Source organism: Rhea pennata, chromosome 2 (genome assembly GCF_028389875.1).
Source record: "Rhea pennata isolate bPtePen1 chromosome 2, bPtePen1.pri, whole genome shotgun sequence".
Classification (NCBI taxonomy): Eukaryota; Metazoa; Chordata; class Aves; order Rheiformes; family Rheidae; genus Rhea; species Rhea pennata.
In genome coordinates, this window is record NC_084664.1 from 122,772,865 (window position 1) to 122,787,563 (window position 14,699).

Here is a 14,699-nt window from a genome sequence, read left to right on the forward strand (position 1 = left end):
AGGCAACCTTGTATCTTTATACATGTAAAAACTCATCACAATACAATGAATTTGCATGGACAGTTCTGTCACTATTAAAATCACTTCAGAAACTAGGATCACTGTAAATGCATTTCTTTAAAACCTCATCTTCATTCAAAATCTAATTCACATAGAACACTAAAGAAAATAGAAATCTGAGTACAGAATATATTCATCTCATTTTAAAGCTGGAAAAGAATTGATGTTTTTGTTTTTACAAGCTTAAGCAGCACTTCTACTAAGCAAATAATAACTTTGTATTCACTGAGTAAGCATAGGGTGTTTGGAATTAAATATGCTATCTTTCTGGCTAGATCCCAGTTCCTAGTGCAAGGTAAAACTCACATTTGCCTAAGCAGCTAGGAACACTAGTTTCATAATACAATGTTTCTCAAAATAATAGCAGGAATTTCTTTTGCAAAAAATCTTGTAGAATTGCAGTATTCACAGCAAGTTCTTTGAATTGACAGTTTAGTAGAGAAAAGCTTCTGCCTATAAGACAACATAAGACAACATAATTTGTATAAAAATAGGATCAGAAAGACATCTATGAATTTGTTAATTTAGATTCTAGACATCAAAGTTGACATAAATGTTGTCACTGTTCACATGGAACCAAGGTGGAATTTTCTACCTGCTTTTGAATGTCTATGCTGTAGCTTTTGTACTACCTTTACCTCCCTATTTCTGCCTCCCACACTATAGTCCTGTGTGTGAACTCCTCCAGTACAATGTGTGTAGCTCATGGAGCTCATCAGTTAAACATCTTGCCTCTGTTCTTTAGAGCACTTAAGAACATTCGTCAGAGCTTTGCTTTATTTGAGCACAGATATCTTGCAGATTTTAATTTAAAGCTCATGTGTAGTCCCACTGAAGCAAATGGGATTACTTAAGTACTTAAAGTAATTCCCTGCTGAATCAGGCTTTTAAGGGTAAGAATAAATGTGCCTAATTTTTATTCATGCATCAGATATCTATCAGACTAATAGTTTAAACTCAGCAGTTCTGTATCTATTTAATATTCAATCACTAGAGTTTAGTATTTTTACCTGCTGCAGCTACCCTCCCTAGATCAAAGACCTTTATATCCCTGCAGCACAGTTTTTGTATACATACAGTATAAGCATGTCATCAGACCCAATGCTGTGAAAACTTACATAGTAACAGAACTACATTCTCTATTTGATCAATATACGACAAAACACCTCTTCATTGTAAGAGATAAATAAAATGTACCTGGACTTTGTATTTTCTGAATGTTACCTTTATCAAAGTCCTCAGAAAAGAACTCCTGTAAGGCAGATTAAAAAAAAATAGTAGAAGTAGTTATATTTATTTTGGACATAAAAGGTAAACACATTTTTCTACTTATAACTGCTTGCTACCTGCATACTGTGGAGTTTTCAAAATATTTGGCAACTTGACACTGGGGGGAAGTGTCCAAGGAAACAAAATAGGCAGATCTAAGGTATTAATGTACACACACTACACATTGCATACAATCATTAGTTGCATACTGGCAAGAGCAAACAGGAACTCAAGCTGAGGCTCATCAGTGCAAAATCTGTCATTAAAAAAATCTACAACCTCATCAGCAATGAGACACTCAAGACTTCTTATATCATCGAGACCTGGTTGAGTGATGCTGTAATGCCATGCAAACCACCTTTATCCTCAAATTTATCAAAATTTATCCCCTATTAAAAATCTAATAAGAGAAGGCTAGCATTTAATAAATGTATCTTGTCATCATCAAATCCAAGATAACTTAATTTAAATAGACCTGGAAATATATACCACATGCAAAATTACCATACAATTTAGGCTCATTTGCAGGCCAGTAAGGCACCCACTAACACCACTGTGATAACAGAACAGATATAATTCCTTCATATAATGTTGATAGCTCACCTGTGGCCCATCCAATCTTGCTGATTACGTCTGGATCTGATATTAAACCTATATAACCTAAATCAAGGAAGTAAAGTGACAGACAGCCCTTGGACAGATTCTTATTTCATTAATGCAATGGTCCAATATCTTTCAATGCACAGGTAAAAAAAAAAATCAATTCAAAAATACAACTGAAATTCAACTATGACAACTAATGAACTTCACTCATAAATCCAAAATCTGCTTATAGAATAATGCACAGAATTACAAACCTCAATTATTACTTTAATGGTATACCAATATCGACTACAGGCATGCTGACTACAGGTAGCCCCCCACTCACATCTAAATCATTTCAGTCTTCTGATATTCTGTACTGAAACACAACAGGGCTTTCCCTTGTATGTCAGGGGAGAAAAAATAGAAGAGACCGATACAGATAGAATGAAAATAATGAACTCCTTAAATCACATGGGCCATCACCACCATTGTTTCCAAACTTGTCCCTGACTGGACAAATACAGGATATGTAGGGCATAAAATCTGATGAGCTCAGGAAATACTCACAGGATACTGGATTGCATCTTCTTCAACACCACCGCCTACTGCAGCTTTTTCAGATTTCTCCTCCAGTTTCAATAATGGCTTTCCATAAAAGCTCACATCAACGTAAAGTTCTCAGTACATAACTTGAGCACACTCTACAGCCTTGTCCAAAGACACATGAAAGACTGCCCAATGACTGTGCTAGAGACACAATATTAATTTTCCATGTTCCAAAACTATGGAATGAAATTCCCAAGGCAGAAAAAGGGTATCAAACGCTCCTCTGTCTTCTCAAGGACAAGGTACGTTCCTTTGATCTTGTATTTTTCTTTTTGTGGGTATGTGCACAAACGTGTTATTTGTGTGAACTTACTCAAGTTAAATGGCTATGTTTAATATGCACAAAATTTTCCTTTAATTGCTGTTTAAGTCAAAACTGCTTCTTATTGGGCTGAAATTAGCAAAAAATTTCTGAGGCTTAACTATTTTAACTTCTAATGGTTAGCATTCAAATCTTTGACTTGCAATTAAGTTTCTGCTTGTCTTCACCAGTGGTTCCTATCAACAGTTACTAAATAGCTTTTGCTCTTTCCCCACTTTTCCAAGTCTTCTGCATCCAGATAGTACCACTCCTTATAACTTATGATTCATGCTTTTTACAAAATGCCTGTTGAAGAGAAACATTTGCTTCAGATTTTCTTCCAGTCCTGCTCTACAACCACAAAAGAACGAAAAAGCTGTCTTCAGAAAAGACACCCTGAGAGGTGACCAGGAGCTTTCAATTTCTTTCTGCTATGTTTTCCTCTAGTATTTCTATGCTTCTTTCTGTCTCGTGTTGTTTGCCATTGTATTTTTATTTGATTATCAAATATCTGGCAAAGGAGCACTTGGCAGTCCTTAAGGCCATTCAGTCATCCAAAGGCCATGGGGCTGGTGGCAGAACGCGAGCGGCCTCACAAAGCTCCCGGCAGCACTGCCCTTGAAAGGCTATTGATACAGCTTGCACTTCCTCGTGCCCCCTGATTCCTAGAGCTCCGTTAGCCCCTCCGCGAAGGCGGGCTTGGCGTGCGCTCTGGAGCAGGGACGCAGCACTGCAGCTCCGCCGTGCCCTCCCGCAGCAACTGCAGCACAAAGCGAGCCTCAGAGAGCCCCCCAAAGCAGAGACGCCCCTGGGAAACGCTCCCCCTTGGGGCGTTGCCTTGCGGGCGCTCGCAGGTGTGCGGAGGCAGCGACGCGCCCCGCAGCCCGAGGCACGGGCAGCTTTCGTGGGGGCGGTGCGGCCGCCCGCGGGCAGGACTCAGCGGCCGAACTCGGCTCCGGGGAGCCGAGCCGAGCCGGGCCGGGCCGGGGCCGGGGCGGGGCGGGAGGCGCGGCGCGGGGCGGAGCGGCGCGGGGCGGGCGCCGCTCGCCGCCGCAGCGGGGCTGCGGCTGGGCTGGGCTGGGCGCGGGCGGCCGGCGGCGCGCTGGCAGTCGCGGGGGGCGGCGGCGGCGCGGCCGGGAGGCAGGCGGGAAGGCGGGAGGGAGACGGCGGCGGCGCCGCGCTCGCCCCGCTGCCCTGGATGACGGGCGGCCGGTTCGACTTCGACGATGGCGGCACCTACTGCGGCGGCTGGGAGGACGGCAAAGCCCACGGGCACGGCATCTGCACCGGGCCCAAGGGGCAGGGCGAGTACGCCGGCTCCTGGTCCCACGGCTTCGAGGTGGTGGGCGGCTACACCTGGCCCAGCGGCAACACCTACCTGGGCTACTGGGCGCAGGGCAAGCGCCACGGGCTGGGCGTGGAGACGAAGGGCAAATGGATGTACCGCGGCGAGTGGTCCCACGGCTTCAAGGGGCGCTACGGCGTGCGGCAGAGCCTCAGCACGCCGGCCCGCTACGAGGGCACCTGGAGCAACGGGCTGCAGGACGGCTACGGCGTCGAGACCTACGGGGACGGAGGTGGGTGCCCTGCGGGGGGCGCCCCGGCCGCGCGCGGGCCGCGGCAGCGCCGGCGCGGGGCAGAGCGGGGGGCGCGCGGCGCGGGCAGCCCCGGCCGCCGCCCTCGCCGCCGCGGTGCCGGGCGCCAGGGCTCTCGCGGGGGCTCTGAAGTTTCCTCTCCCGCTTCGCTGCTTCCCGGCGGCGCACGCAGCGAAGCGCCGCTCCCCGCCGGCCCGGGGAGCGCCACAGGTGCCCGGCGCCCCCTGGCCCCGCCCGCGAGGCGCGGCGTGCCGGGCGCTAACGGCCGCGGCGCGCGGGCCGGCCGCTAACGGCCGCGGCGTGCTGGGCGCTAACGGCCGCGGCGCGCGGGTGATCCCGGCTCGTCCAGTGCTCCCCTCCCCTTCCCCCGGTGCGGTCTGTATTCCCAGGCTTATCGTTTTCCCTCAGCCAGCTGGGGGAAGCATGCCTAGGTCCCTGAACTTGAGGAATGGATTACGACTGCCCGAAAACATTTTCCCTCTTTCTGTGGTGCGGCAGCTGCTGGGTGATAACGATAGCTGCGCTCAGCAGCGCCTATATCAGAGAGAAAACAGGCAAACAAGCTCTCCGCGGAGCACCCCTTCGCTGTCCGCAAAAATACCAAGAACTTAAGCAAGTCGTTGTTGCTTCCCGGTCAGTTCAGTGTATCTTTATTCATTCTTTAGACTGCTAAGCTCATAAACAGGACACCAACGGTAATGAAATAAGCACACAACTTGGGCAAAACCTGTGAAACTTAGCTCCGCCTTCATTTAACAACTCATATTTTATTAAAATACGGTGCAACTTCAGCATACTGTTGTAAGTACGAGCCATGCTGTGAAATCAAACAGGCTAGTCTCTATGGCTATCTCCACAAAATACAAGTGAGCGTGCCGTATGTGTACTGAGAGGTTGCAGGACACTCCGTAAATGTATACTGTAACCTCCTCGGAAACTTTTAGGAAATTCGGCTGTTTTATTTAATGTCAGGGATATGAAGCCAAGGTTTGGTAAGGCCTCTTAGGAGAAAAGCTTACCTAAATAGCTAGTTCTGCTTAATCTTAGTATACCTATGTCAGTTCAAGCACTGCGTGAAAGGCAGGTCCTTTAAAATTTAACTTTTGCTGCAGTAATGCCACTGGCATCAGTGGAGGTACTACCTGGGACTTTAATGCAGTTACTCTTGAATTTGATTTGTCGCAGCAAAAGAGGGGGAAAACATTGGTCTTGGTTTTAGAACTAGGGCTCTTTTATAGAAATATTGCTCACTTCAGCAATGATCAAACTGCACAAGTAACGTGCATGAAATAGAATTTATGAAAATCAGTTTCACTTTATCTGACTAAAGGACCAACTCTTTTATGAGACCTGTTAATTGATGCTGTTGCTGGTTCTTCAAGGATTTTGTTAAGAGGTTTGTGATCAAGCTTAAAGGATTGCGTCAGATAATAGATTTTTTTTGTATTAAGCAGAAGAGGCATTTCTAGTGTGGAAATTTCGGATTCTCACATTCAGCCTATACGTGTTGGGGGGGTTTAAAAAGAAAACATGAAACATAAATCAGAAATTTTGTTTCACATTCACTGCACAGTAGATTATTATCATCATCATTATTTTAGCTAGTGAATTAAAAGCTGAATTTGCTGCAGTTACCCCTTTTTTCTTTCTTTTTAGAAAGGTAAATTGGCATTCATATTTTTTTAGGAGTTTCTCAGTAACTAAAGTGCATTGTACTTTTTCTTTAGGCTTGTTGTGGATTTTTTTTTATTAATTTCTGTATAGTAATGATAATTCAGAGGTAAATTTCCTAATTTGTTTTAAACTTAAGCCCAGCCAGAAATTCATTGTCCAAAACAACATATGAAGCATATAGTTTAAATCATAAGATTTTTAATTTTATTAACTTTAATCTATTACCAAAGCCCTAGTCTTTTATGTGTTTCAATTCATATAAGCAGAGGATGTGAAGTCTCTGAATGAAGTTAAGTAATACATCATATAGATGTTTGCCGCTGAGAGCTTTTGTTTTCACACTCTAGGAGGAATTGCAATGTTTGTACATCTACAAAAATACCTGAAATCTTTTTACACAGAGATCAGACTTTTTTAAAAAAACATATTGTCAAATATTTATAGTAAAACTCTTTCTTTATTATGATCTGAGAATATTAGTGTAAGGAAATAACTATGTTTAGACTATACCAATTGCAGTTTGTTTTAAAATCTAGGCCTTTATGCTGTTTTGTGTTTGTTTATTTTTGCAATATGTTGTTTTAAAATGCATTGGTATTATTAGGAGATGTAGCTGAGGGAGGGAAATGGAACACATAGCAAACACTGACAGTATTCCTCAATGTTTCTGCACATAAGACTGCACAGCATCAGCAACACATAGCCTGCTGTGTTTAAATGCTTTAGAATTGCTGCTTAGACAAATCTTTAAGTAAAACATTGTGAATTGTGATTTGTGATCCTTCATTCATTATACATATTGGACCTTCAGATGGTCCATCAGATTGTTTCCTACAGTAATCTGGACTTCTGTACCTCCTTTAAATTCTCTCGATTTTGCCGCACCTGTGTGAGTCCATAAGTCTGCCTGAGAAGTTCTTATAGAAGGATCAAGGCTTAATTTCAGGCTTTGGTATGTACAAATCAAATGGTTAACAGTGTATGACCCTGAAAACAATAGCAATAAAGAGTTTTTCAGTAAGAATGTCCTTCTGTAGAGATCAGTGAGAAATACACCCTAAGAAAAGTTTATCAGTAGTACATGTGTTCATAGACTTCTAAGTACTCTTCTTTCTAGATATCTGCTTATCTAGCCTTTAAGTCTGCAGAGCATGCAAAAACCTTGATGTAATACCTAATTTGTTAAACTCCTGGAAGTAAAAGACCAAGAGTATGTGAAAAAGTTATTACAGCCTTGGCCTTTCAGCTTTTTCATGCAGCATTATTTCAAATTTTATTAGCGAGTAGACAATAACATTTACAGCTGTAAATGTATTGTAAATACAACTGAAAGTTTTCTTGCTTTGTTTTTAAAGGGGAGAAGGATGGTGCAGCATAACCCTAAAGAGACAGCAACTTGCCAACAGAAAGGAAAGAAAAATATACTTTCTATTAGCCTTCAGGCTCAAAATATGAACATCTTTTCAGGGGAACTGATTAAGCGCAGGTGGATGGTCAGTGGAAGCTGTAGCTGAATATTTCTTCATTGTTACAGAGGATGCCAACCTTTTAAAAAATAAATAAAAAAATAAAGCTGACCAATGTTATTGTTTTATGGCTAAGTACAGTTTTCAGATAGCTTAGTAATTATAGTCTTAAATTGACTCTTACTGGAACCATCAATTAAGGAGAGAACAGATATTTGTTGATACTATCCATCATAACTATTTGGATGAAAAATGATGAATGATATGTAATATATCAGATGTGTGTACATATATTGGAGAAGATTTTTTAATCACGTCTTGTATCATGTGCTGTAGCATTTCATTATGTAATAATATTGATATACCTTATCTTGCTCATTTAAAGCTTTCTAAAATGTCTTCTGTCGAAGGTGATGATACAGCTGTAGTTTGCTGTAAATCAAATTAGTGAGATCTCCGTTCCATAATGCCATTGTATCTACATTCTGTAAACTTCCCTCCATATGCCTTTAAAATATTTTACCTTTAAAATCCTATTTGAGAAATCAAGGATAAAGAGACAACTTTTCAGCATTAGCTCTGGAGATCTTTCCTTTAATGGATTTCTAATTATAATAAAGACAATTGTTAGCTGCAGGACTGCGCAGAATTCCAGCAAAACATCTTTGGTCCTTTTTAAGTACTATTTTTTCAATATGAATCTTCCATTTCATCATTAGCTGTTTCCTCTTTAAAAGAACTAGCCTTGATTTTATTGCCCCAGTAGAAAAAAAAATCTGGAGATAAGTAGCAGTGCATTAGTTGTTCTGGTTTGAGTGCTCTCATGGGCAACAGCAGACACTTCCATTTCTGGCTGTGGAATATGGAAAAACAAAAGTCATACTAGATTAAATATTTTCAAATTTTATGCATTTACTCATTAAAACCAAGCATTATCAACAAAAAATGCAGCTGATGTTGACTTTTAGTAGTTTTATAAAATTCTATATTGAAATATGTTTGCTCTACTTCATCTAACACTAGAATAGCAACTCATAATTACAGCCTCCATATTGTTATTCTAATGTAAGACTATGATGTAATCAAAATTAGAATTAGATATATTATTTTAAATAACTAATTAACTGTTATAGGATGTTAGATCATAATATGTGGCAGTAAAATATACATAACCAGATTGTTAGTTCTAGTACATCTTTACGATACTAGGGCAAACCCAGATATAAGTAGGGACAAAATGTAGTAATTTATGCTTATAATTTTTCTTTATTAAACAGAAATCTCCCAGGAATACATTAATATTTTATAAGATGGCTGTATTTTTACAGCATTTAAAGAATATGCCATATCAGTGTTTTGTGCTCCTGTTTCTATTTGTTCTTCTCCATATGCTTGAGTTTTTTAATAATCATGTTTCTAGATTCAGCACCCTTACATCCAGTGCATCAGCAGGTATCCAGGATACAGAGAATGAGAGAGAAACTAAGAAAGTTGTTTGTTGTTGATGTCAGCAGCCATCTGTTAAAACAAAAACCATCCACTTGGTAGAATTTTCTGTCAACATGAAATAGTTATATTGTTGAACGTATTTAGTATTATATAACAAAGAAAGCACACTTGACAAATTTAACTGCCTGCTAACACTAAAATATAACTTAGCAGAATACATAATGCAGTATAACTGTAATTGATAGATAATTGACACGTACACAATTGAAATAGTATGCTTACATAAAGGAGATGTAATTTCAAAGCAAAGGAAGCTTAGAGCTACGTCTAAAACTTGAGGTATTTGACAAATGTGAACATTTTTTAGTCAGTCACTGTATTTGATGTTTGATACGGTTCTCTGAAAAACAATTTTTAATATGTAATCCAATTAAAGCAGAATAAAACCAAACAAAGATATTTTAAAGATTGCTTATTCACACTTCTGTAAGAATATTCAGAGTCAAAATAGTTCTTTTAAAAAAATGGTGGGAGAGAGACCTTCTTTTGGGGAGCTTAAAACAATTTAGTGGAGATTGGCATGAAATTATCTTAGAAAGCAAATTACCGTGTATTTGCCAGTTGTGAGGTTCCTGGCACTTTTCTTTGGATCATCTGGCTTTAGAGACTTAATAAAGTGCCTATCTGACCTGAAATTACAATGCCTTTTGAGAATGCAAGAAAATAATTGCCTGCAGTAGTTATCAGATAATTCAGGTTTTTGGCTCTAATGTAGCTTTGCTTAAGGTCCGTTACATGGATATCTGTGACTCCTTATATTAAATACCATGTTGTTCTTCTATACGTTGCTATTTTAAAAGGAATACAAAAGTTGCTATGATTGTAATGTAAACAATGAAATATAGTTAGAGATAGAATGGTATATATTATTCTCTATTTATCGTTACCTTGTCTTTCTTTCTTACAGCAGCACAAATGAAAGACCACTTTAGATTTAAGAGAAACAGTGCTAAAGCTTCATGCTTTTGGTCTTTCTGTCACAACATGCTGCAATATGTAAATAGAAAAATAGTATCACTTACTGTATTTTTATGTCCATTAGCCTTCCAAATTTTTGATGACTGTCAAATAGCTTGAATATCTTGTTCTTTCTTTAAACTTGAGCTCAGCTGTTTCACAAGAAGGGCACTTACTCCCCGGGAGTTTTTCACAGGGTAAGGTGGCAGTAAAGATAGTATGCTACTTTCCTGTAATATTTGTTTCAGATATGATAGGTAGAATAAGACAGAGGTTGTGTTATAGAACCAGTATTTTGTGACTCCAGTATACCTAATTTATGATACTGGAAACAGCAAGAAATGCTGATATCAAGAGTTGATATCAAGTAAGGTATCCAGAGGGTTTGGTATAAGTATTTTGTACTTCTACTCAAATATATTCAAAAAACTTTGAAACACTTGATTGTACAATAAAATATTATGACAGTAGTCTTCAGATTGGCCAGTAGATTAAGACAATTTAGTGGCTTGTCAAACATGCTGTGAAATGGAGAGGTCTACAGTCATCTTAAACCTGGACAGCAGGGTGTTTAATGCCCCCACGGGCTGCTTCTTCCACTCTTGCACACACACACACAGCAGGATCTGTGAGTGGCTGAAGGCAAGAGTCATGAGTAACTTGTCCTTTCCTGTCTGACCACATTTAACACGGCTGTGTTTTTGCTTATCCCCTTCCCATGTAACCACCTTAAAGAAATGTTGAAAGAGGCCTGCTTTAGAAGTTTCTTCCGTGGACAGACCCATTCAAAAACCACTCATGATAACCGCTGTGTTTTACTTGCCAAAATACATTATTGCATCTTCAAGGTAATAATTCAAAAATCCTTTGATTTTTGCAGTGGACAAATAAAAGCAAAACCAATACAAAGCAAAACCATTTGCAAAAAAAAAAAAAAAAAATGTATGCTGTATCACATGCTGTGAGTTTGTTTTTTCCACATTTCTGCTTACCAGAAAAAAGAGTTGATAACTTGGTATTGTCAGTGGCATACTGTATGTAGCCTTCTAGATATTCTACAACTTCCAAATTTAAATTTCTGTTTATTACTTCAAAAGGTACCTACCAGGGGCAGTGGACAGGAGGGATGCGACATGGATATGGTGTACGTCAGAGTGTACCCTATGGCATGGCAACTGTGATCCGTTCACCCCTCCGAACGTCTCTAGCTTCACTTCGAAGTGAGCAGAGCAATGGCACAGTTCTGCATGACATCACTTCAGACAGTCCAGCTGGAACAAGAGGAGGTTTTGTGCTGAATTTTCACAGTGATCCAGAAGCCATGGGCATTAAGAAAAAGGGAGGCTTATTCAGAAGAGGATCCCTTCTTGGTAGTATAAAACTTAGAAAATCTGAATCTAGATCATCGATATCTAGCAAACGGAGCTCCGTCAGGAGTGATGCTGCTATGAGCAGGATTAGTTCTAGTGATGCCAACTCTACAATTAGTTTTGGAGATGGTGACTGTGATTATTGCCCTATGGAAGACCATGTTGATGCTACCACTACAGAAACCTATATGGGTGAATGGAAGAATGACAAGCGCAATGGTTTTGGTATTAGTGAGCGTTCAAATGGTATGAAATATGAAGGAGAATGGCTAAATAACCGGAGGCATGGATATGGATGTACCATGTTTCCAGATGGCACCAAAGAAGAGGGAAAATATAAAAATAATGTTTTGGTCCGTGGAATAAGAAAGCAACTTATACCAATACGAAACACAAAAACTAGAGAAAAAGTGGATAGAGCAATTGAGGGAGCACAGCGAGCAGCTGCCATGGCAAGAACCAAAGTGGAAATTGCAACTTCAAGGTACGTAATTGGCAAATACATTTGTTCACCACTGAATTTTCAGAAACAAAAATAGTATTGTAGTATGTGGGCTCTTATTATTGACAATAACTCAAAAGTGCAAGTGTGTAGACATTGTCTTCAGTGAATGCTTGCTCACCTTTCTGTTTCCTGTGTGTATCTTTTTGACTTTAATGAAATCAAGCTTATAAAATTTGGAATTATTGAGCCCCTGATTTCGGTAGAAATACTCATATACGTTTCATAATATACTAGGAAAGTAAACTTCCACAGGTTGGGTATTTCTGCCTAAATTCAAGAACTACTGCATTATATCTTTAAACCTACATGGAAAATAAAAGTGGTGAGGAAATCTAGCTAGTGATTTGGGGTATGTGGAGTGAGGTTAATATAGGCATTAGGCATTCCCTAGTTATGCTTATTTGTCGATGACTTTTTGGGTAGCATCTGAAAATCTCTTATACTGCCTATTTGACACTGAGCACCTAAAGATGTATCTATTCATCTGAGAGTAGTGGTATGAGGTGTAAGAAAACTGGTTGAGGTCTTATGCTTTGAGAATCCTGACTGAGTTGCCGAGGACAATGTCTGCAGAAAGTGTTCTGTATAAGGAGTCTTTAATTTCGGACTATGCTTAATCTCCTCTTGCTTCATCTCATTTTATCTGGGTCTTGTGACCACCATTTCAGATGGTAGCAGTCATTTTCTCTCTAGTCCACTACCAGATGTTTGATATGGAAGGGGGAAGTGCTAAGGTATAAATAGTGGAAAGAGAAAGGTAGTTTCCACTTCTAACTCCTAACCAGTAACCATAGTTATCTGAATTGGAATTTTTTACAAATTAAATCAATATAGACAATTTTAGTAGGCTTCACTGTAAAGTTGGAGGCTACTTTTAAAAAAAATATTTTTTAAAATGCCTTCAAGTAAGTTTTTGTGGCCGTTCCTCTGTTTCTTTTGATTTCCTCAGGCAGACTTTTCTTGAAATACGCTGTAGACCAAGAAAAAAAAAGCCCCCCAAAGTGGAAAATGTTCACGCTGTACTAGAAAAAGGATGTCCCCTTACTTGCACGATACACTGAACAACTGATTCTTGACTTAGTGTAATCACTAGTGCATATTCTGTGCTTCTAATAGCCATAATACTGAAAAGGCTGAGAACTGAATGAATGGGAAAACCAGAATATATGCATGGCTCATAGCAAAAAAATAGTTGAGAAGTAAATATGAGAGTTTAGTGTTCTTTTAAAGAACTTTTATGAGCCGTGATCACCCAAGTAACTAAAAGGTAGCATATACCTGATTACTTCTACAAATAAATGAATCACAGAAATGGTAAGGTTGGAAGGGACCTCTGGAGGTCATCTAGTCCAACCCCAAATGAGTAGCCCATATGGGGATCAAACCATGGGGTGCATTATTAGCACCATGCTCTAACCCATTGAGCTAAACCTAACCCCTCCAAGTATTATTTGACAGTATAGCCGTTACTGTTTGTTTTGCTAATGTGCTGACTTTAATGTTCCTGTATTCCATTCAAGTTTTGTCAGTATGTGAGCCCTGGTTCTGTTTAATGAAGATGATGGGATATGTGAATGGAGGGAGTCACCACTTTAAGTCACTATAAAGCTAATAAAAACTGCAGTCTGAGACCCTTAAGTTACGAGGTACAGTGTGTGCGTTTTCCTCTTGGAGAAAGGATAAGTTTCTGAAGTTTTTGTTTGCTGTTCGTTCTTGTCTTAAATCCTGGGTGAAGGACGGAGTCCTTCCATTTTAGAGCAGTTAATAATAGTATTAATTTCTGGAAAAAAAAAAAGATGTTCTTGAAATTGGAACAACAGAAGGTATCTGTGGTTAATGCACCTGCAACCATAGTTCATTCCTCTGTATTTTCAGCTGAGAATCTCTCTAAAAGCACCATGACTACCAGTATGAAGTTTGCAAATACGAGTTTCCTTTCTTTTAGTAGCCTTTTCATCAAGTGTGCTGGCACTGAATTAAAGGCAAAGAGACCTTACACCTAATCAGGCAACCTCAGGCAAGCAGACTACATTAAGTTCACTTGTGAGTGCATAGTGTTACCTACCGGGGGTAACATGACACATGCAGTGCTCATAATACATTTCTGCTTGAATGCACCTTTGTCTCCAAGGCTTCTTGCTGACAGCAGGAAGTTTGATAAAGGAATTAAGAGCATCCCAAAACAATTTCAGAACTGATTGTTTTGTCCTCTTCTAGTAGACATAGAGGTTAAAATTGAGAAGTATATATTTCAGATTCCCATGTTCATAAAAATAATTTTTCCTTTCACTTGGTCTGTTCCATTTGCTTTTCTCTGGCATGTGTTTTGCAAGGGTTTTTGCAAAGAGATAGGTATGAGTCTGTGATTTTCTATGGACCATCTAAGAGCTAGATCATCTAGAGAGACTCTGTGAGAGTATTAAGAAAAAAACTTCTACTTCCACCATTTCCCAAATTCTAGACTGACTGGAGTGGTGTTGTTTCAGGATGAGAGAATTTGCTTCTATCGTGCTCTAACTTGAATCCCAATATTGCTTTGTGAGTACTGGTTTATCAGACTTAGAAGTTGGTATATACCTGATATACAAGAAGTACCTTTGATTTTTAGTGGAATTAACCAATTAGTGTACAGTATTGTCTGTGGGAACTAATCCTGTACACAACTGTTGAAAAACTTCACTATACTGTTAGCTTACTGACAGGAATAACACTTATATCATTACTGATTATGAAATGACTGTATTAGGACCTTCAGAAAAACTTCAGCTGCACCCTCTCTATTGAATTAGACAAGCAGCTTTT

The 14,699-nt window shown here is 39.8% G+C and overlaps 1 protein-coding gene across 2 annotated transcripts in view; it reads left to right on the plus strand.

Annotated features, from left to right (window-relative positions):
* The first annotated feature begins 3,942 nt into the window (after positions 1–3,942).
* The window catches only part of JPH1 (junctophilin 1), a 90,155-nt gene continuing 79,398 nt past the window's right edge, over positions 3,943–14,699 (plus strand). For both annotated transcript variants that reach the window (XM_062570269.1, XM_062570268.1), the window contains exons 1-2: positions 3,943–4,398; positions 11,120–11,876. In XM_062570269.1, the coding sequence (XP_062426253.1) occupies positions 4,020–4,398; positions 11,120–11,876 (1,136 nt within the window). In that variant the 5' untranslated portion in view covers positions 3,943–4,019. The remainder of the gene's footprint in view (positions 4,399–11,119; positions 11,877–14,699) is intronic.